We start from the raw sequence: 24,032 nt of genomic DNA on the forward strand, positions 1-24,032 counted from the left end.
AGGCTGTTGTCCCATTCTGACATGGAGCGATGGCCTTCTACAAGCAGTGGAAGAAATTAGGTTACTGTGTGTGTGTGTGTGTGTGTGTGTGTGTGTGTGTGTGTGTGTGTGTGTGTGTCTGTATATGAGAGAAAAAATAGAGAATGGCCAAGAACTTTGCTAATTCTAGAGCCAATAGCGACATGTGGTTGTTGAGCACTTAAAATGTGACTAGTCAGAATGGAGATGTGCTCTAAATGGAAAACACTCACTGGATTGTGAAGACTTAAAATGAAAAACAACAACAACACTGTATTTCTACTGGACAGTGCTGGCCTAGAAGGATTGTTCCTGGGGAGTAGGACTGGGGAGAAATTTTGATAGAGAGGACACGGAATAGGGACTTTCACCTTTAATTTAGCCTCTACCCTATTTTTCAAAAAGCACTTAATTTATAATTTTAAAAGCCAGTAGTAGGAATCCAAGCAAAATTTGTAGTTTAGTTAATAGTCATGTGCCAATGTTAAGATCTTAGTTTTGACAAATGGTACCACAGTTATATAAGCTGTTAACTGAAAAAACTGCTGAATACAGGAACTCTTTGTACTATCATTGCAATTTTCCGGCAAATCTCAAATTATTTCAAAATAAAAACCTAAAAAAAAAAAAAAGGGAAACAAGCACTCTAACAAGATGTATTTTCTGCTTAGAGATTCTTACTCGGAGTCTCAACGTACTGTAAAGCAATTGACTCCAAGTTAGCTTGCCCACCCAGAGTTCCTTGTAAACACATTTGCTTGAAATAAGGCAGCTAGGATAACTAAATGTCATATTCCTTAGTTCTCACCTGAAATTCCATCTATTCAGAAAACTCCTTTCTTCCCTGGTGGTTAGAAGCTGTCTGGCTGCTGCTTAGCTACCAGGAATTTTTGTTGGAGTAGGAGGCTTGCTGGAGAGAACAGGAAAGGCAGCACCCCTCTGAGGACTTCACTGAGGCCTGGGCAGCTGGCAGCTTTCAAAGCCCCTCACCATTGGCTCCTTGCTTCAGCCCTCAGATTAAGGTCAAGAGATTTTTGCTAAGATCTTGTGGTGAACTTTGGGATAAAGAAATGAATAAAAAGTCTACATTATTAGTATAGCAACCTTCACCTATATTTTTACAGTTGTTACTTTTCACTTAAGGGTTTCCAGAATAAAAACTAAATTCTGCGTGCAAGTGAACAGGAATGGCAAGTAAAACTGGGTAATAAAATTTAAAACAGATTCGATATAGATATATGGATATAAGGATATTTCAGAACTGACCAAAAGAAGATAACACTGCATTGGAGTGTGAAATATTTCTATTTTACACAAACTAGGTGTAAAATGCATGAAAAAGTACAATTTCAAAATGTAGAAATTACAAAGGACATGTCAACTTATCATGAAGCAGGTTGTTAAGTATAGACTATAAAGCTATAATAAAATATTTTCCAAAGGTGACCCACCCACAAAACAATTATATTAAAATAATGTGCGTATTTAAACAGATGTCCCAGTGCCACCACCACACCTGAATAGCTTAAATAACTTTTTTTTTCTTTAAACATCACTGCTTTCTCTGGAAAAAGAGTCACACCATAAGCAGAAGGAGTTTGACTAAGAATTTACAAAAGAAAACTACTAATAATAAAAGAGTGACTTGGAATGACCTTTATAATTAGTCAATACAACTGAAAAAAAAGATATTAGAGGATCTAGAATCCTGAAACTCATATTGCTCCACTGCATAGGTTTTCCACTGAAAATAGGCCAAAATCTGAGCCCTCCTGAAGCTTGAGAACCCTCCAACCAAGTGTTCCAGCTGCCCCTCTCCTTTTTCCCACTTCCCAACTGAGCCCCAGAAAAGGATGACAAAAATCTTAAAAATTACAGCATGAAGGGCATCTCTACTTACCTCTAGAAAGACTTTCTCAGTAGAAATCTGGACAGAAAATTAATTTGTATTCAGTTTTTTTTAATTCAAACTTAAATGAGAATTAAATTTATATGGGACTAGGCATGAAGGGATGCCCCCAAATAAATTAATGACAGGTTAAACCACTTGGAATTTCTGCCTGGGGAATTCTAACACTAGAAGTGATAGGCAGTTAAAACATGGTAAGACCTTAATTTTTCAGTCTGAAGAGATCAGGGAGCCTCTTCTTGTACTGTGGGTCTCTATGGCAGAGCTCTGGGAGAAAAATCCTAAGCACTTCTAAGAGCAAACCATACATTCAATCTTTTTACATTGTTTTTAATTAAGTGACCACTTGCCATTGCCCAGACCCTCTGGGGTAGCTTGATAGTTTGTTACCCTTTCTGCCATCTTCTGTATTACAAATAATTGATGTAGAGTGGATCCTACCCTGAAAACCAGGGTTCCAATCTCTGCTGGAACACTCTAGACACGTCTAGAGTGCTGGCGCACTCTACTGCCTGCCTTGACCTTGAACTTAACTTATCCAAGTCTTAATTTCTTTCTATGAGGAGGAGGGTGGACAGGAAAACATTGCTACAGTATTTAAATCTATTTTTTATTACAAAAAATGGATAAAATAATTCAAATTATAGAAGCACATAAAAGCAAAAAGTGAAACTATCTTTTGACTATTTGCCCTTGTGGAATAACCATATTAATTTGGGAATATTCTTCTGGATTATTTAAAGGCAAAAAAAAATTAGCATTAACTATATATACTATTCTAGAACTCTTTTTTCTTTTGACTTAGCAATATAGATTTCTCCTTTGACAAGTAACACAAGGTCTGTGAGAGTCGGGATCTTGTCTGTTTCCTTAACTGCTATATTTCTAGGAACTAAAACAGTGTCTGGCACAAAGTAGTCGACAAAAAATGCTCACTGAAAGAATGACTGACTGAATGAAATCATCCTTCCTGTCAGATCAATCAGAAGTTCTGTGGGGTCAGGGATGTGTCTATTTGGTCTCTCTCTATGATCCCAGCACCAGAGAACCTGGCACAGAGTAACCACTTAATATTTGTTGAATTAGCAAAACAGCTCAATGATGAAACCACCTAATTTTTTTTACTTGTGCCAGTGTGTTGACATACCACAATAACCAATTATTCCCCAACTGATGGAAAACATCTCTCACAAACACCATTGCAATGATCGCCCTTGTATATATATCCTTGTGTAAAGATTTTTGCAGAATAAGAATCCCTTTTGTGGGGGAATCATTAATCTGGTTCATATGTTTTCTGTGGTCCCTTCCCTCTAGAATTTCATAAATTTAAAACACTTAATTTTTCAGCTTGTTTAAAAGCTACTGCCTGGAACTTTGCAAACTGATCTCCCTGTAGAAAGCCAGTGCTTCCCAATACTGCCCAGATGCAGCCCAAACACTGCAACAGACAGGCTGCCTGCATCCTTGGTGACCAACATCTCCTGCATGCAATGCAGTAGCAGCTCAGTCATCACCTGGGGAAGGCAGTTTTCAGGCAGCAACAGGTCCCTATTGTTGATTCATTCAGCAGAAAGGGGGAAAAAGACAATAACACACTTCCAAGGGTCTGAGAAGGGAGAGGATGCTGAGAAGAGCAGATGCTTGACAAGAGCAGAAAAGGGAGCTTAGGAGTATTTTCGAGTTCCCCAACAAGTGAAGCTCTATCTGAGCTCTCCAATGGAAAAGTCTTCCCAGGAATCTACCTTTCTGCTTCTTTAATTTTTTCACTCCAAAGATATTTAGTAAATTTCTATCCGTATTATGTGTCAGAGCTGTGCCAAGACTGGGGAGGAAGCAAATAGGCAAGATAGACCTACTCTCTACCATCTTGGAACTAAAGCTTAAGGGCCATTGTCTTTCCATCAGGGGATCTGACAGGGACAAATACAGATGGCTGGAGCCCTTTACCTACTTTCCACCAGGAAACAGAATTTGTGTCCCAGTCATTGCTTCTTCTTTTGTGAGACACACAGCTCCAGTTCTCTCCATGAATGGAGAAGTTGGTCAGAGATCTTTCCCTCTGAGTGCACCCCAAGCAAAACCTGTCAACACACACTAAGCATACTTCCTCTTTCTCCAGGAGCACCTGCCACACCACAGGCCTTGCTGGGCAGTCTTCTTAACTTAGGCCAAGGAGAGCTGTGCACTGGCACTTACTGTCACAGAGTCAACATTCAAAGAAGCATCAACCTTGAGACTCAAAGGGAACCTTCAAGACCATCTACTCCTACTCCAATAGTTTCCGAACCTGCTACGGTTCACAGAGCTCTTTGAGAATCGGCGGCCCCTTTAGACTTCCCGTACCGAAAAAGACACGCACGTATCTCAGCACATAATTTCCCCTGTATTTTCAGAAGCTTCATGGACACACCATATAACTGAATATCTGGAATTCCAGAGACCCCATATTAAGAATTCTTACTCTCTATAAAAGCCCATTTGAGCTCTAATGCCCTGATTAGCAGCCTCCGAGTTGGGTGGCGGGAACACAGAGGTAATGTTGTGCCTGTCTAAGTACAATGCTGGTACCAGTTCAATCCTCGGGTGAGCTCCTTATCTTTAGAACATGGAAAAACTCTGCTCGGTGGCCAAGGACAGAACCTCTAAAACCAGTCAGGTGAGCCATCTCATAGTTTTCAAAGAAGATAACACCAAACCCCAAAAGGAAGTGGTGAATCTGGTGGCGTTGAAAGACAACAGCCCAGGGGTTGTCAGGACTGCTGCCCGCTGCTGACGGAGCAGTAATACTTGTATGGATCCTCCATTTCATATACGTTCTCCTCAATGGTATAGATGTTTTCCTCTGGATGTGTCCTCTCTCCTGCTGTATTTGCTAACCCCGAGGGAGGGAGGTTGGCCAAACTGATGAGGCTGTGGAAATAAAGTGATGCAGTTGAGTTAAGCATCCCAGGCAACATGGAATAGAGTTAAAAGAATGGGCTTTGCTGAAGAGATAGCCACCAAGGCAGTATATGACCATTGATCAGGTCCTGATTAGGCAGGGGAAACATAAAATAGTAATGAAAAGAGTCTGGGGAATAACTGCACAAATTCAAATTAATCTGAATTTTCTTAGGTATACAAATGGCATTGTTTTATCTAAGAGAATGTCCTTATTCTGAGGAAGTGCAGACTGAAGTGTTTAGGTGAAATGTCACGATGTCTGAAACACCTTTACAAATGGTTCAGAAAAAAAAATATGTATGTAAATAGAGAAACAGATAAAGCAAATGTGACAAAATATTAAATGACACGCTTAGGTGAAGGGTTCTACTGTTCCTTGCACTATTATTTCAATTATTATGTCAGCTTGAACAATTTCAAAAAGTAAAAGAAATGAATGTGTTATGGATCCAATGAGACTTGAGTTCGAATTCTGCCTCTGTTGCTTTCCACCCATGTGATCTTGGGTAAGTTGGATTTGCTTTTTTCATTTATTCATTCAAGAACTATTTAACATGTTTATACTGTTCCATGCATCAAGAGATGCAACAGTGAACAAAACACAAAAATCCCCTAGAGGCTGTATATTAGTAAACTTAGTGTCTCAGGGTCCTCATCTATAAAATGGGAATAAATACTCTATCTCACAGGGCTGCTGTAAGGAACGTTTATTCATTCAATCCTCAAATATCAAATGCATACTAAGAATTAGGTGTGTGCTAGGAGATACAGTTGTTAATGTGGCAGACAAGTTCCTAATTTTCTATGGAGTTTACATTTATAGGTGGAGATGAACATTAACCAAATAATTTCATAAAGAATGAATTATTGCATGTAAATATTACCTATTGATATTACCACATTTCAAGTTTCAGCTCTAATAAAGAATACTGACACAGAAAATATAAAGCCATTGATAATTAAATATTTTATTTGATCTTATTTGACTTTTTTACTGCAGACTATTTTGTCTTCATAACTATACGATCTAGATTTAGTCTAAAATTATTAGTGGTTTAGAGAGTATGCAGTGGACAGAATCACTTTTTTCTTGAAAGTTTTTAGAACAATACCTATGGTTAGGCCTCATCCCCAAAGATTCTGATTTATTTGCTCTGGGGTTGACAATAGTATGCTTAAGTGCCCTGGATGATTCTAATAGGCAATCAGAGTTAAGAAGAGCTGGGCTGGGTTGTAAAAGCCCTGAGAGTAGATTCTGAGTTTCTTGTTCACGTCTATAAACCAGTGGCCACCCAGAACCCGGATGTAGTAAGTACTCAATCAGCTGAAGGGTCAGTTCACTGAAAAAGCCCTTTAATCAGAAATATATAAGCATTTCCTATCAATGGGAGACAAATTCTCTACCTTAACTTTAGGACTAAAGAAGCTAGAGGGATTAGGGATCAAGAATAAAACCGAGCAGCATGTTAAATTTGCATTTCATAAATCTAGGCCTAAAGCAAAAAGGAAGTAGTAAAAATTTAGATCCCAAAGTCTCAGGGCAGGACTTCTAAGAGCAAAGATCAAAGCCCAGATTAGAGTAGGAATATCCAAGATTCCCACCTTCCACTACTGCACGCATTATTCTTACCTTAAATTTTGTATCTTCTCTTTGCTATCAGAATACCCTAGGTAAAAAGGTGAAGAAAAGTCAATTTAAAATGCTTTCAGAAAGTAAATGAGATAAATAAAATGAGCTAACTGGAGGCAAAGATTGTTTAGGGAAGTCTGGTCTACCTATTAGATTGAATTAAATCAAACCACTGATATGCGTGTTGATTTATTACATAAACTATGCTAAAAGTAATGAAGATGCATTTTTCATATTTAACAAATGTAGGGAGCGCCCACTACGTGGCTGGTAGTATGCTAAGCACCAGGGACACAAAGGTGAACTATGAGCCCTGACATCATGAAACTTGTCTTCTAGTGAGAGAGGCATTTAAGAAAAAAAAAGTAAATGGGAAAAATAAAATAATTTCAAATTGTGATGTAATAGAAAGAAAAGTATTGCAGCAAAATGGATGGGCCTAGAGATTATCATACTGAGTGAAGTAAATCAGACAAAGACAAATATTATATGATGGCACACATGTGACATCTAAAAAATAATACAAATGGATTTATTTATAAAACAGACACAGAAAACAAACTTATGGTTACCAAAGGGAAGGGGGGGGTAGGGATAAATTAGGAGTTTGGGAATAACAGATACACACCACTATATATAAAATAGATAAACAACAAGGATTTACTGTATAGCAAGGGAGCTATACTCAATTTTTTTTTTTTTTTTCGGTACGCGGGCCTCTCACTGCCGTGGCCTCTCCCGTTGCGGAGCATAGGCTCCGGACGCGCAGGCTCAGCGGCCATGGCTCACGGGCCCAGCCGCTCTACGGCATGTGAGATCTTCCCGGACTGGGGCACGAACCCGTGTCCCCTGCATCAGCAGGCGGACCGTCAACCACTGCGCCACCAGGGAAGCCCTCAATATCTTATAATAACCTATAATGGAAAAGAATCTGAAAAAATATATATATATTTTTATATATATATGTATATAACTGAAATCACTTTGCTGTATACCTGAAACTAACACAATTTGTAAATCAACTGTATTTCAATTTTTAAAAAAAACAACAATGCACTGGAATAGATAATCAAGAAGGTAATCAGGAAAGAATTCTCAGAAGAAATGATCTTTAAGCTCAGTTCTGAAAGAAGAGAATGAGTCAGCCAAATGAAAAGCCGGGGTGAGCATTCTGGATCGAGTAAAGCCCTGGTAAAGATAGTAGTGAGTGGCTGAAACTGAAAGCATGGCTGGAATAAGAGAGTGGCACAAGGTAAGGTCTGAGAGGGAGGCTGGGCTAGATACTATAGGACCTTGTAAGTCATAATCAGGAGTTTGGATTTTATTCTAAGACATAGGAAATAACTGAAGGCCAGAAATATGATCTGACTGGGTTTTAAGACAATCACTCTGGCTGCTGTGTGGAGAATGAATTAAAAGGAGGTATGAAAAAATGAGGAGGTAAGTAGAGAACTGCCTCAGAGTAAGGTGGTGAAAGAGAGATGCAGAATTACGAATGGATTTTAGATATGATTTGGAGAAAGTGCGGGAAAGTGAAGTTGGATTGTGTATTAGGAGTGATGAAAGAGGGGATTCAAGGATGGCTTCTGGCTCTCTGGCTTAAGCAACCAGATGTATGATAATGAAACACTATGATGAAGAAGATCAGGGAGGGGGAGGTTGGGTTCTAAAACGGTGGAATATAGACTCTAGAGCTCCTTTCTTGACACAATGTGGGACACATCTAAGTGGAGATAACAACTGGACAGCTGGCCAATCAGTATCAACACCTTTGAGTGCTGGAGAGAGAAATTAAGGATGACATTTAAGTCTATGGGAATATAGGTCATCATCAGCCAGAGGGCATGGAGAGAGGAAAAGGGCCAGCCCTGGGGAATCACAACATCTAAAGATCATGCTGAAGAAGAGAAAATAACAAAAATGACTGAAAGGTGTGGCTAGTGAAGACACTGGTGTTTCAGAAGCCAAGAGAAGGAAGACTTTTTAGAATGAGTGAGAGTCAACTTAGTTATTGCTGAAAGACGTACTACAATGAAGACAGAGGTATCTACAGGATTTAGCAAAATGGAGGTCACTGGTGAGCTTGACTGAAACTATTGCCATGGCACTTCAGGTGTAGAAGCTAAATTGGGAGGGGGCGTGGTTAAAGAGTGCGGAGGGGTGAGAGGTAGGAACAACGCATCCGAGAAATACGGCTGTAAAGGAGAGCAGAGAAATGGGAGTCACTGGAGAGAAATGTGTGAACTAGGCCATATTTTTATACTAATAAAAATAGCATAAACAGGAATGGAGAGAGAGATGATTCTGGAGAAAGTGATCACAGGAAGAACGAAGTCTTGGCTGAGGCAAAGTGGTTGAAACAGGCTTTTAATACTTCATCAGTGCAGTGAGAGGCGAGGGAGATTTGAGCAGCAATGAAGTATGTGATGCTCATCTCAGACAGTGCACTAGAAACATCCAGGATTGCTGGGCATTACTGAGTACCAATTTATGGCTTTGATGTCATGACTTAAAAACCTATCACCTTGGTTGTATGATTTTCTCCAGCAACTTCTAGGGAAAAGACTGCAGATGGAATACAACTTTCCCATCTATTCTTCCATGTAGTCATGTTTTGGGAGTAATCATATGTGTGCACAAAACATGACTTCTCCCACTCCTCATCACCCTGCTTGCATACCCTCTACACAAACCAGAACAGTCCCTAATATCCAGGCCTCGGCAAAACTCAAAAAGTGGGTGTGGTCATTGCTCCTTATCAACCTGTAGACTCCATATTCATGTGGTCAATTTCCAAACTCCACTGCTATCTCTCCATAAACCCAGGTAAGTGGGGGTGAGTAGCTTCTTCCTCTCAGCAATCCATTTACCATTAATGGCAGAGTAACAAAATGGTGAGCAAGACAGTCCCAGTTTCAAATCCTCTATCAATTAACTGTGTAGCTTTGGGCAAGTTACTTAACCTTTTAGCACACTGGTTCTCCAACTGGTACATGAGAATAATATTAGTACCTTTCTCAACAGGGTAGTTATGAGGATTTAATGCACATAAAGCACTTGGCAGCTTCAAGCCACACAGGATGAGCAACTCATCCCAGTTTTCCCTGGACTGTTCCAGTTTTAGCACTGAAAACCCACACATTAGGAACCTCCTTCAATCCTGGGAAAATCTGGAATGGTTTGTAACCCTACACATAGTTGATGTTTATGTATTAGTAAGAAAGGCTGATAAAATAATAGTGGTATACGGCCTTGGTCTCTGCACCAAAGAGAAGAGAATATATCACGGTTATAAAAGTATGTGAGGCTTTCGGGGTGATGGAAGTGTTTGGGCATTGATAGCGGTGATGGTTTCCTGGGTGAAACCATCTACTGAAATTCATCAAGTTGAACACACTTTAAATATACAGTTTATTGCATATAAATCATACTTAATTTTTTTTAATAAAGATAAGTAACTTAGAAATAAAATATGTGTGCTGAGTGCCACAATGGAGGAAAATACAAACGCTGCGACTCTGGGCATGACCCAGCGTTAAAGGAACCTGCTACCCCTCTTTAAAGAACCATGCCTGAGAAATAAATAAGATAGAAAAATGCACAGAAGAAAGTGATTGTCATTGTTGTGCTTCCTAATAAAACTGGACATGTTCATGAATTAAAAAGGTTTATTTTCTTAACAAAAGATAAAAAAACAGGTACTAGAATCAACCTGCTTGAATTTGAATTCCAGCTTTGCCACTTATTGATTCTGAAACCTTGAGAAAACCTTGAAAGCTTACTGTCTCTAAACGTTATTCTCCTCTGCTATAAGAATAGGAATAACAGTGCTATCTACCTTATATAAGATGGTGACAATAATAATATAAAACATGCCTGTTACATGGTAAGCACTGAATAAAAATGAGCTATTATTATTGTTGAGGTTTGGAAGGACTAAAGAGTATTTATTCTAATCACCTGTAGGTATAAATATAAACTAATAGTTCTATCTTAGGCTTGTGTTGGTTCCTATATTAACAGTTCCTTATCAGATGGAGAGAGAAGCACCATCAAATGACTTACATTTGAGAATTAAAGCACCAGAGATAAGAACGAGAGCCAGCCCAGCAGAAACCCCTGCTCCGATGTAGAGGCCTATTCTGGTGGTGGCGCCCATGTCTTGTAACTCATTAGCCAGTGTGGATATTTCCTATGGAAACACAAACAGAATTGCAGCAAATGACCAGAAATCCATTGTCTGCCCAGCCAGGCTCATGACTTATACATGGGACCATCCCTTTCACAGTATCTCAGGAATGCAGGGACCTTGAAATGACTCATGATCTGTCCCCTTCTAGACAAGCCTCAAACCACCCAAAGAAAGGGATTAGCTGAATCTTTGGAGTTAGCAAGGGAATAAGAGGTGCCTGTCTGTGCTGTGGGTGGAGAAGCAGCCTTAGTAAATGGACTCCCCTTTCCTCACATAAAAAGTGGGGCCCTGTTCATTGATGATTCCCTGGTGTTCCCAGGGAGTTTCAGAGTGGTCTAAATTTGGTGTCTTGCCATGAAACCCCAACTTTCACAGAAAGACAGTGATTTAAAAGCTAGGAATTTGCAGCCAGACTGTCTTGGGTTCAAATCCCAGTTCTGTCACCAAAGAGCTGTGTCATCAGGAAGAGCTGTGTAGAGTTATCAGGAAAATTAAGTGACGAAAACCAGAAAATGCTTGGCACAGAGCCTGGTACAGGATAAATCTCAATCAGTGGTAGCTATTATTGCTATTGCTCTAATTAATTAGATATTTTGTTAACTCAGTCACAGCGAACATACTGCTTCTAAAATTTCACCTCATGTTCCTCCTTTAAAAAGAGTAATGGTAAACACTTTTAAAACAACGTCAAGGAATTAAGTCTTCCATTTATTCAACAGACATTTACTGCAGGAGTGCACCATGCAAGGTCACTTGCAGTAAGCACTGTGGGCACACAGAGGTACTGAAAAGGCAGACCTGGATTGCAAAGAAGACAGGACAAACAAAAAATGCTTGACACTGAGTCAGAGATTGAGTTAAATGAATGCAAACTCCTGGATATGTCCTCAAAGAATTTTCCAGTCACTGCTATCAGGTTGTTCTCTAATGCAGTGGTCCCCAACCTTTTTGGCGTTTCAAGGAAGACAATTTTTCCACAGACCGGGGTTGGGGGGGATGGAGGGGGGATGCTTCAGGCGGTAACACGAGCGATGGGGAGCGATGGGGAGCGGCAGATGAAGCTTCGCTTGCTCGCCCGCTGCTCACCTCCTGCTGTGCAGCCCAGCTCCTAACAGGCCGCAGACCAGTACCAGTCCATGGCCCGGGGATTGGGGACCCCTGTTTTAGTGGTTTTCCCTTTTACTCTGAGAAGGTAGGAGACACTAAAATGGTGGTCGATTAAAATAGTGCTTTATTTTTAGTTAGATACCTAAGTTCTTGGCTTAGAATATTCTTGCCTGGTGTCTTATCATAAATAAATAAATTTAAACAAACAATCTTTGTCATTAGGGTTGCAATGGAAGCAAGGAGAAACATACTCTGGGGTGATGGAGGGTGTCCGAACCCTCCACAGTGGTATACAGCTGTGAAATTTGAGAATAAGGACAAAATGCTAATGCTTCTTCCTTTTGGTTTTCCAGCACCTACTATGTGACAGGCACTTTACATGCATCACCCCACTCCATCCTTACAACAGGACTTGCAGTTACAACAGTTATCAGCAACATGTTACAGCCAAGGAACCTGAAGCCAAGGGAGATTAAGGCATTTTCCCCCAAGGAATGAGTGGGCAGGAAGGAAGTCTAAAGCCATACTTTTTTTCCTCTGAGTTGAGCATAAAGTCAGCTCACACACACAGTTACTCACTGTTTGATTTTTATCATGGAGGGTCTCCAGTGTCTGTGTCTCTGCCACAAAGAAGAAAAATAGCCAGTAGAACAGTTAAGAATGCTTTCTTTTATATGAGTTTTTTTAAATCTTAAAAGCTACCTATAATCCTATTTGAAATTAATTCTACTCCATTATCTTCACAATAATTAACTGAGAGACAAACAAAACTTACTGAACACTTACAAATCAACTTCAGGATGACCACATTTTTTTCGTCCAGATGATGTACCTAACTACTTATGTTCTATGAATTGGAGACTTCTTCCAAGAAAACCTATTTTGAATATGTGGTTTGTTGTGTCCTCAGGGCCCTAAAGGGGTCTTCAAAATTCCAACAACACTGATGACACAGAGGCAGGCATTATAATTAGACTTTTTTAGATCAAATAACTGTTCTCTAATATGTATTTTGTTCATTTTTTTAATTGAAGTATAGTTGATTTACAATGTTGTGTTAGTTTCAGGTGTACAGCAAAGTGATTCAGAATATATATATATTCTTTTTCAGATTCTTTTCCCTTATAGGTTATTACAAAATATTGAGTATAGTTTCCTGTGCTATACGGTAGGTCCTTGTTGATTATCTGTTTTACATATAGTAGTGTGTATATGTTAATCCCCAACTCTTAATTTATCCCTCCCTTCTCCCTTTCCCCTTTGGTAACCATACGTTTGTTTTCTATGTCTGTAGGTCTATTTCTGTTTTGTAAATAAGTTCGTATGTATCATTTTTTTTAGATTCCATATAGAAGTGATATCATATGATATTTGCCTTTCTCTGTCTGGCTTACTTCATTTAGTATGATAATCTCAAAGTCCATCCATGTTGCTGCAAATGGCATTATTTCATCCTTTTTTATGACTGAGTAATATTCCATTGTACAAATGTCCATCAACAGATGAATGGATAAAGAAGATGTGGCATGGTTAGAATTTGAAAGGTAACGAAAGTTAATTTTCTTTAAAAAAAATTTAACATTTACTCATTAAGAGTAAGACAGGGTATTTTGTTCCCTAAAAAATTGAAAATAATAATAACTGTAACTATAATTTACCATGAACAGGCATTGTACTAAATTCTTCAAGGGAAGTATCTCATTTAGCATTCAAAACAACTATCTTAAAGTAGGGACTATTAGTCCCATTACAGAGATGAAGAAGCTGAGAATTAGGAAGCTAAGTGACTTACCCAAAGTCACACAGCTTAGTGAATAACAGAAATGGCCTTCCAATTTAGGTCCACGTGGCTTTAAGCACACACTCTTAACTGTGCTGCCTCCAACAAGGCTCATCTCGGCACTGTGATCATGAAGCCTCCACACTGCCCAGCTGCCAGCTCACCTTCTTTCCTTTTTATTCATTTAGTTAGTCATCTGCCTATCCATTCGATGAACATGTACTACACCCCCACTCTATGCCAGGCACGGGGGACAGGGACAGAACAGTGAACAAGATGCGCACAGGCCCTGACCTCGTAAACACTGCATTCTAAAAACCAATAATTTGTCAGCTTTGGGATGATTAACCATGCCAACGTATTTTTCTGTGTGAGTCAGAGGATCTGAAACTTTCTAAATGTCAAGGTCACTTTCTGGAAGCTTAGCAGTCTAAACCTTTTAATGTAGAACTGGTTTACAGACTCTGATTTTAATATTATAAAAGCATATTCTCAGCCTAAAGTTTAAAAAAAAAAAAAAAAAAAGGAAAGGAAAGAGATTATCTTCCACTTTCCTTAGCTCCTATTCCCCAAAAGGAATTTAAAAACCACACTGGTGAAACTACTAAGTAAACATGTATCTTAACCACACACAACATTTTCTAGTGTAAATCCAGTTTCTGCTTCCCTATAGTTACTTTTCTTGGCTTAAATGGTAAGACTGTCTAACTTTTTTTTTTTAATTTCATTTTACAGTGAAAATGATCAATAAAATAGAGCACTGTTGGGTTATCACACCTTATTTTCACATAGGTAGACATCAACCAAGATGGGTGGGACAGTTGGTGAAAGTTACAATGTTTTTCCTTGAGGACCCGAGACTGGGGGGTGGGGGGAGACAACAATGGGGGAGGCACGTGATGATTTTAAAAGTATATAAATTTAATAGTTACCATCTAGCATGTATTATGTGCCAGACATGGTGCTTCACACTTTATGTGCATAATATCTTTTAATCTTCACCACAATAGGTAGGTACTATTATTTTCTCAATTTTTAAATAAAGAAACTGAGTCTCAGAGAAGTACTTTGTCCAAATCACACAGCTATTAACTGGCAAATCTGAGATTCAAACCAAGTCTACCTCCGAAGCTAAGGATTCATCCATGATGCAGTCCTGCCTTCTTCAGGTGGAAGAGAGATTGCATTTATTCTGTGTTCAAAGTGGGTTTAGGAGCTTCAAAGACCCTTGGGACTCCTACTTGTTACGGCTCCTCTTCACTTTATAGCAAGCATATTAAATGTACCCACATTACTCAGCCATAAAAAGAAATGAAATTGAGTTACTTGTAGTGAGGTGGATGGACCTAGAGTCTGCCATACAGAGTGAAGTAAGTCAGAAAGAAAAACAAGGAACAAGACAAGGTTGTCCACTCTCACCACTATTATTCAACATAGTTTTGGAAGTTTTAGCCACAGCAATCAGAGAAGAAAAAGAAATAAAAGGAATCCAAATTGGAATAGAAGACGTAAAGCTGTCACTGCAGATGACAGGATACACAGAGAATCCTAAAGATGCTACTAGAAAACTACTAGAGCTAATCAATGAATTTGGTAAAGTAGCAGGATACAAAATTAATGCACAGAAATCTCTTGCATTCCTATACACTAATGATGAAAAATCTGAAAGAGAAATCAAGGAAACACTCTCATTTACTATTGCAACAAAAAGAATAAAATAACTAGGAATAAACCTACCTAAGGAGACAAAAGACCTATATGCAGGAAACTATAAGACACTGATGAAAGCAATTAAAGATGATACAAATAGATGGAGAGAGATACCATGTTCTTGGATTGGAAGAATCAACATTGTGAAAATGACTATACTACCCAAAGCAATCTTCAGATTCAATGCAATCCCTATCAAACTACCAAGCGCATTTTTCACAGAACTAGAACAAAAAATTTCACAATTTGTATGGAAACACAAAAGACCCCAAAAAGCCAAAGCAATCTTGAGAAAGAAAAACAGAGTTGGAGGAATCAGACTCCCTGACTTCAGACTATACTACAAAGCTACAGTAATCAAGACAGTATGGTACGGGCACAAAAACAGAAATATAGATCAATGGAACAGGACAGAAAGCCCAGAGATAAATCCACACACATATGGTCACCTTATTTTTGATAAAGGAGACAAGAATATACGATGGAGAAAAGACAGCCTTTTCAATAAGTGTTGCTGGGAAAACTGGACAGCTACTTGTAAAAGAATGAAATTAGAACACTCCCTAACACCATACACAAAAATAAGCTCAAAATGGATTAAAGACCTAAATGTGAATGGCCTAAATGTAAGACCAGACACTATAAAACTCTTAGAGGAAAATACAGGCAGAACACTCTATGACATAAATCACAGCAATATCCTTTTTGACCCACCTCCTAGAGAAATGGAAATAAAAACAAAAATAAACAAATGAGGCCTAATAAAACTTAAAAGGTGGGCTTCCCTGGTGGCTCAGTGGTTGAGAGTCTGCCTGACGATGCAGGGGACACGGGTTCGTGCCCCAGTCCGGGAAGATCCCACATGCCACGGAGCGGCTGGGCCCGTGAGCCATGGCCACTGAGCCTGCGCATCCGGAGCCTGTGCTCTGCAATGGGAGAGGCCACAACAGTGAGAGGCCTGCGTACCGCAAAAAAAAAAAAAAAAATGTAAAAGCTTTTTCACAGCAAAGGAAACCATAAACAAGACAAAAAGACAACCCTCAGAATGTGAGAAAATACTTGCAAATGAAGCAACTGACAAAGGATTAATCTCCAAAATTTACAAGTAGCTCATGCAGCTCAATATCAACAAAACAAACAACCCAATCCAAAAACGGGCAGAAGACCTAAATAGACATTTCTCCAAAGAAGATATACAGATTGCCAACAAGCACATAAAAGAATGCTCAACATCACCAATCATTAGAGAAATGCAAATCAAACCTACAATGAGGTATCACCTCACACCAGTCAGAATGACCATCATCAAAAAATCTACAAACAATAAATGCTGAAGAGGGTGTGGAGAAAAGGGAACCCTCTTGCACTGTTGGTGGGAATGTAAATTGATACAGCCACTATGGAGAACAGTATGGAGGTTCCTTAAAAAACTAAAAATGGAACTACCATTCGACCCAGCAATCCCACTACTGGGCATATATCCTGAGAAAACCATAATTCAAAAAGAGTCATGTACCACAATGTTCATTGCAGCTCTATTTACAATAGCCAGGACACAGAAGCAACCTAAGTGTCCATCAACAGATGAATGGATAAAGAAGATGTGGCACATATATACAATGGAATATTACTCAGCCATAAAAAGAAATGAAATTGAGTTATTTGAAGTGAGGTGGATGGACTTAGAGTCTGTCATACTGAGTGAAGTAAGTCAGAAAGAGAAAAACAAATACCGTATGTTAACACATATATAGAACCTAAAGGAAAAAAAAATGGTTCTGAAGAACCTAGGGGCAGGACAGGAATAAAGACACAGATGTAGAGAATGGACTTGAGGACACGGGGAGGGGGAAGGGTAAACTGGGATGAAGTGAGAGAGTGGCATGGACATATATACACTACCAAACGTAAAATAGATAGCTAGTGGGAAGCAGCCGCATAGCACAGGGAGATCAGCTTGCTGCTTTGTGTCCACCTAGAGGGATGGGATAGGGAGGGCAGGAGGGAGACACAAGAGGGAGGGAAGATGGGGATATATGTATAGGTATAGCTGATTCACTTTGTTATACAGCAGAAACTATCACAACATTGTAAAGCAATTATACTGCAATAAAGATGTTATAAAAAATTAAAAAAAAAAAGAATTGCAAAACTGAAAAAAAAAGTACCCACATTACACACTAAAGAAAAGGTGTAACTACACACAAGTTGACTTGCATGTAACTAACTGAAATAATATTACATATTATAGTCATGTCATTAAATACTAATTAATTTCAATTTTCCATTTGATTTTCATAGTCTGGAGCCATTGCCTTTCTTTGTTTAAGTATTTTCTCAGGCCTTTGAAAAGCTCAGAGATCGTAGGTACTCTGCCTATATTCTCAGATGCAAAAGATGGCTCCATTTCTGTTGCCCTAAAGGGAAGGAACAAACAAGTAAAAACTGAAAGGAAGGACACTTCTGGTTATGGTATAGACACTTCTAAAAAAACATGCACTGTGTTGTGAGGAAGCTACCTCTCCATCTCAGAAGGTGTGTAAGCATACAGCGAATGCCAGCTTGGGAGTGATGTTGTAAAGAACCTTGAAACACGAGATGGGAAAGTGGGATCCTTCAAGTCTCTTCTAGGTCTATAGTTGTAGGATTCTTTAAAATATAACAATGGCATATGATGAACACATGTATGATTTGGTTAGCCCACTACGTGGGCGATCATCTGTTTCCACCATATTTAATTTCCTCACTAATTTCATAAGAGATGTTGGCTACCAGTGACTAAAGAACCACCAAAGATTGAACCTCTAGAGAGCTGATGTTAATATCTATAATAATAATTAATATTTGAGTGCTTTCTCTGGGCCAGGCACTATGCTGAGTGCTTTACCTACATGATCACATCAATCTTTACAACAATCTTATGACATAGGCACTGGAATTACCCTCATTGTAGAGGTAAGGAAATTGAGCCTCACAGAGTTTGAGCAACATAACTGAGTTCATGAAACTAATACAAAAAGCTGACATTAGAACCCATCCTGCCTGTCACTGACATACTTAACCACAATCTCATTCTGCCTCTGGATCTTACCGATAATGACAATGACTAACATGTATTGAGTAGGTACCATGATCAGACACGGGGCTAAGCACTTTAGACACGCTTCCTTATTTAAATCTGAGATTTGTGAGATTAGGATTTGGAATTTACCTATTATTAACCTCATTTTACAGAATGAAAGACTGAGCTCCAGATAGTTTAGGGAGACCAGGACTCTGACAGGAAATATTTAAGATTAACCTCCCTGATCAACGTGACCTGAGGTCTGCTCTTTCGACCCTATCTTCTCTTCCAAAGCGGCAGGGAAAAGTCCTTGTTGAATTAGTTGAAGAATTTAGCTGCTCCTTCTGAGGTCAAAATCTGAGGAAGATGATGGACTTTATTCCAGTTAAAAGGAATTCTTGAAATCACCTAATCCAGATTACACCAAACATGGACTGGGGTCAGTTCATGAAAACATCACCAGTCCAGGAGTAAATCAGAAAATAATAAGGACAGCGTAATGAGTTTTTCATTAGATTAAACTTATTTAATTTAAAAGTGTCCCTTTTTTTTAATGCAGGGGTGGCAATAGTAGAAATTTTTCTTTCCTTGTTTGGCAAAATACATAGCTCATCAAAATTCTTTTTTGGGGGTTGGGAATTATACTGGGTGGTGAGATCCAAAAGTCTCTGAACCCATACCTCAGACAGAAGAGGCAGTTGCTTTCCAGAGAAGCGAAAGGCTTTGGCCCAGGTCTGAGGGCTACTCCTGACTAATTTAGAACCCTAGCCCAGGGCTCCTTTTTCCCAGCACAAATTTACTTCCACCACCTCCCTCACCTCAAACACTATCTTGGGTGCACAGTTTGAGAAAACTCAAACTGTTTTCTCATGTTTTCTCCATATTCAAAATCCTCTTAACTCAGAAACCAACTAAAGGCTTCCTCCTAGACCCCATATGTAATTACCTGAGCCAGGTCCCTCGGTGGCGAGCATCCTTGGAAAGGCTGTAGTGATGTCCCTCCATGGAGTCCCAGCAGGGTTGACCTTGGCTAAAGACAGAAACCAACGTAAGGATGAGGCTTCTCTGAGAGCAGAGAGCTTGTTGCAGGGAATCAAAGGGGCAGCAGAAATTACTGTAAACACAACAAAAGAAGAGAAACACATGCTCAACTTCCAAACCTACCTGAACACACCTTCGTTGAGAGTGTATGACAATCCAAATGTCTGACAGAGGTGTGTTACAGTCATCATTATCACAGTCTAATTGTTAATGATGGAACTTACAGCCACAGTAAATGTTTTTCATCAAACACCTCATAAAATCCTTCCAGTGGCCTATAGGGTCGGCAGTATCATATTTTACAGAGGAGGAGGTCACAGAGTTTAAATAACTTGCCCAAGATTACATAGCTGGTAAGAAGCAGTGTCAGATTGGAACTTAGCTCCATCAGCCACTAAGTACATGCTCTATAAATGTTAAAACATGCAAGCACACATGCCCCCTCTCCCCGACACATGCAGAGTCCAGTGGTTCTCAATCCTGGCTGCACATGGGGGAGAATCATCAGGGGTAGACTTTGTAAAACCCCCGCACTCAGGCTCTACCTCCAGAGATGGTGATTTTTCTGGTTGTGGGGTGGAGCCCAAGCATCTGTGGGAGTTAAAAGGTTCCCCAGGTGATTTTAATGACCGCTCAGGCCCTTCCTCCATTCTCTAGATCCTGGCCATGAGGTTCAAAATAGATGGAGGGAATTAAACATGGCTGGGCATTGCTGGTGAGGCCTGTTAAACTTTAGGTCTTAGGGGCCCAACCTGAGGGCTATAATTGGGAAGACCAGAGGTGAGACCAATCAGTGTATTTAATATGATCCACAGGGAAATCTCATTCAGAAAGAAAGTATGCAAAGGTCCACTCACCTGGTTTGATGACCAACTCCAGGTTTGATTTTTGATCATTCATGAGGCCTGGGAATTGGATCCGGCAGCAATAGGTCCCACTGTCCTCTAAAGTCACATTCTTTATGGTCAAAGTCACGTCTCCTTTGCGGAAATTCCTCTTCAGTAGGTATCTGCTGGATGTCCAATAGCTCAAGTTCCTTCCATCAGTGCTGAGTACCAAACTGTGACATTGAAACAAAGGGCAGGGTCCCTTGCCCCAACACACAGGCACGAGATCCTCAGGGGTGGGTGGAGAGTAGGCGCAGGGCAGATCAGCATCCTGACCCACCTCAGACACGTATACTCCTTCCAAAGACCCTGCAGAAAGAGGGAAGGAGAGCAATGAGGGAGGCTGCTCCATTTCAAGAAAACTGCAAGCAATGCCTTGCAGAATAAAGAGGAAACCACTACTGCTATCCTGTTTGGAGGACAGTTCACTACAGCAATGATTCTCAGACTTGAGGGGCACTGGAATCTCCAGGAAGCCTTGTTCAAACACAGACGGCTGGGCTCAACAGTCAGAGTTTAGAGTTAATTAATCTGATTAAATACTAATCAGAGCTCCTGATTTAATAGTTTGGCGGGGGGTGGGGGGACAAAAATTTGTATTTCTAACAAGTTCCCAGGACATGCTGATATGGCTGGTCTCAAAACCTCCCTTTGAAAACCAGTGCCCCAGGAGAGAACTGTGGCCGGTCCTGTGAACACGGAAGGGCAGTGCTGATGGAAACAGACAATCAGACAATGGGTAATTGTCGGCCAGGAAAAGAGCTCACTCATCTGGGCTAGTTGTCTGTTCACCAACACAGCGCAGTTATCCTAACACAAATCTCTTTTGTTTTTCAAGCACCAGGCACATAATAAATAAAAACGCTTGGCTGAATAAGAAGTTAGTGTATGGCTGTTGTGAGGTTGAAAATTAATTTATATATATATATATGTACACACACATATTCAAACAGCATAAAAAGTATATGAAAACTCTACTCCCTCTCCCTGCTCTTTTCCATTTCCCAGCTCCCTTTCCCAGAGTCTATTCATTAAGAAGCATTCATGTATTCCCACTCCCCTGCAACACACACACACACACACACACACACACACACACAGAGAGAGAAGTCCAATATACCCATTATTCTGCTCTTTGCTTTCTTCAATTCACTTTATGACTTACAGACATCTCATATCATTATGTTTCGTCAGCATCACTGTTTGTATCATGGATATATCATAATTTCTTTACCCACTACCCTACTGGTGGACATTTAGGTTGCTTCCAAACTTTTGCTCTTGCTAGCATTACGATGACCATCCTTGCATCTTCATCTTGCACTATCTAATTCCAAAAATCCAGACTTACTTGTAAGTGGTAGCAGCAAGAGCAGGACACAGTCAAAGGAAAAATGTGAAAACATGGGTTCTGAAGAAGAAAAAGCAAAGAATGGCTCTGTTTAGGTGCCGTTTTAATTCTCCAGCTGAACTGGGTACTTCCTGGAACTGTCTCTCCTCCCCAGTCACAGGAGCAGTGGCCACTCTCCCAACTGCAGGCCCAGCACACCAGATGTCTGACGACCAATCACTCCTCTATTAACACTGTCAAGTCTATGATGACGGCAAAGGAAACCCTGCTTCTCTCCTATGCTAGACCACACACATCCTGTGAGGACTCTGACATTTATTCTGTCCGCATCAACAAAGAGGAAGCAACAATCAGAGGAAGAAAAGGATTACTTCATCAAGTGTCTCTTGGCAAGTAGAGTGAGCCCTCTACTGTCTCTGGTGAAATAATATATAGTCCTCTGTTTGAAATGGACAGTATTTATTGGAAACACAGGTAGAAACGTATCACTCATGCATTCATTCAGTCAAGTCAGCCAACTGGTGAGTCCTGTGACCAATGTTTATGAAGCACCTACTATGTGTCAGGCACTGGACTAGGAGGTGGGAAATACCACTATGAATGTTCTATTCCTTATACTCATGTTTAGGTGCCCTTTCCACTCCAGTCATGAGCCTAATTCTTAGCCTTTGCTCTAACACGAATTGGGCTATGTCATATAACCTTGTTAGGTCTGCCTCCTCATTTATAAAGTTTATAAAATGAGAAAATTGTGCTAGGTGATATATGCACAGCTCCCTGCTCTAATATTCTGACTTTGACCTGAACTTCCAAACTCTTCCACTTAGGAAAAATGCATTCCTTTCTGCAATGCTTCCTTCCCCCTCCTGTGGGGGGAACTGAGGGGACCTCAATGTTCTATTTCCTCTCATATACACAAGATGTCCCCTCTCCTCCCACCCCACAGGCTTCGGGCATTAACTGTCAGAAAGTATTGAGTTCCAGCCACACTCTCCATCACTGAGGTAACATCTCAGACCCAAACAATCTCAGCCCTGGGAGAGTAACTTTTGTCTGGAAACCTTAAAAGCCAATGGTTATTTACAAAAGGGAAGTGAGATCACGATGAAATAGTTTCTGAAAACCCTGTGGCCTTTCTCTGTCTTGTCTGCCTGAATTTCCTTGTCATTGACTTTATTTATTTTATTTTATTTTTTTCTAGTTGCGGTGAGCGGGGGCTACTCTTCGTTGTGGTGCACGGGCTTCTCGTTGCGGTGGCTTCTCTTGTTGCAGAGCACAGGCTCTAGGTGCGCGGGCTTCAGTAGTTGTAGCATGTGGTCTCAGTAGTTGTGGCTCACGGGCTCTAGAGCGCAGGCTCAGTAGGTGTGGCGCATGGGCTTAGTTGCTCCACGGCATGTGGGATCTTCCCGGACCAGGGTTCGAACCCGTGTCGCCTGCATTGGCAGGCGGCTTCTTAACAACTGCGTCACCAGGGAAGTCCTTGTAATTCACTTTAAACCTTATTAAATGCATGTAATATAAATATCCAGCTTGTTCTATGTGTGTACTTCCATAGTGCCACAGAGCTAGCAGTTACTCAAGAGATCATGTTCAATTTCTTCATTGTATATATAAGGGAAACTGAGACCTGAAAAGATTGATTTGCCCAAAGGTACATGATTGGTCATTTCAAATAAGAACATGAGTCCCCCAAGCTCCAGATTTTTTCCATTATAAACCATGTTTCATGAATTTCATATCTGCCCTTAATATGTCTGCCCACATATCTAAAAACAACCAACAAATGCCCATATTCAAGTCTAAGGCAGACTTGATTAAACACGGGGTCAGAGGTTAGATTTACTAACAGCATGACTTCAAGCAACACTCTTAAAAGTTTTAGCCATCAGATTTTGTGTTCTGATTTTTGTTTTTTGTTTTTTTTTATTATTACTCTGTTTTCTGTTCATCTCTAGAATTGCTACTGGGTCCAAATTTATAAAACATTAACAATGTATTAATTCATTGAAGTCTAGACATGAAGGAGCCTAGAAATCTACTCTAACCCCTTTCTTTTATTCTGATAAAGGACTGTTTCTGAACATTGTCATGTTCATTTAACTTTTATTTCTTGTTTTTTTTAAACTGTTTAGGTAATACATCCAAATGGCTAAAGTTTAAAGCAATATAAAAAGCTTACATTAAGAAGCCTCATTCCCACCCCTCCAAGTCCACTAATTTCCCCAACCCAACCTATAGGTTTCTATTGTCATGTCTTTTGTGTATCCTCCCAATGCAAACACAAGAAAATAAAATATATATTCTTATTCCTTCCTTTCTTAAGCAAAAGAGCATACCATACATACATTTTGCACCTTGCATTTTCTATTTACTATTTTATATAAAAATTTTCTGACA

General features: G+C 39.8%; 1 protein-coding gene across 1 annotated transcript; it reads right to left on the reverse strand.

The window, feature by feature from the left end:
• Positions 1–4,680: 4,680 nt before the first annotated feature.
• HAVCR2 (hepatitis A virus cellular receptor 2) lies at positions 4,681–21,690 on the reverse strand (the record flags this gene model as incomplete). Its single annotated transcript, XM_082651093.1, has 7 exons — positions 4,681–4,840; positions 6,504–6,540; positions 10,569–10,695; positions 12,382–12,422; positions 19,303–19,386; positions 20,255–20,593; positions 21,636–21,690. 7 exons carry the CDS (start codon positions 21,688–21,690, stop codon positions 4,681–4,683), a joined length of 843 nt encoding a protein of 280 aa, XP_082507219.1.
• Positions 21,691–24,032: the final 2,342 nt, after the last annotated feature.

Source organism: Grampus griseus (assembly GCF_964374135.1).
Source record: "Grampus griseus genome assembly, chromosome: 3".
Classification (NCBI taxonomy): Eukaryota; Metazoa; Chordata; class Mammalia; order Artiodactyla; family Delphinidae; genus Grampus; species Grampus griseus.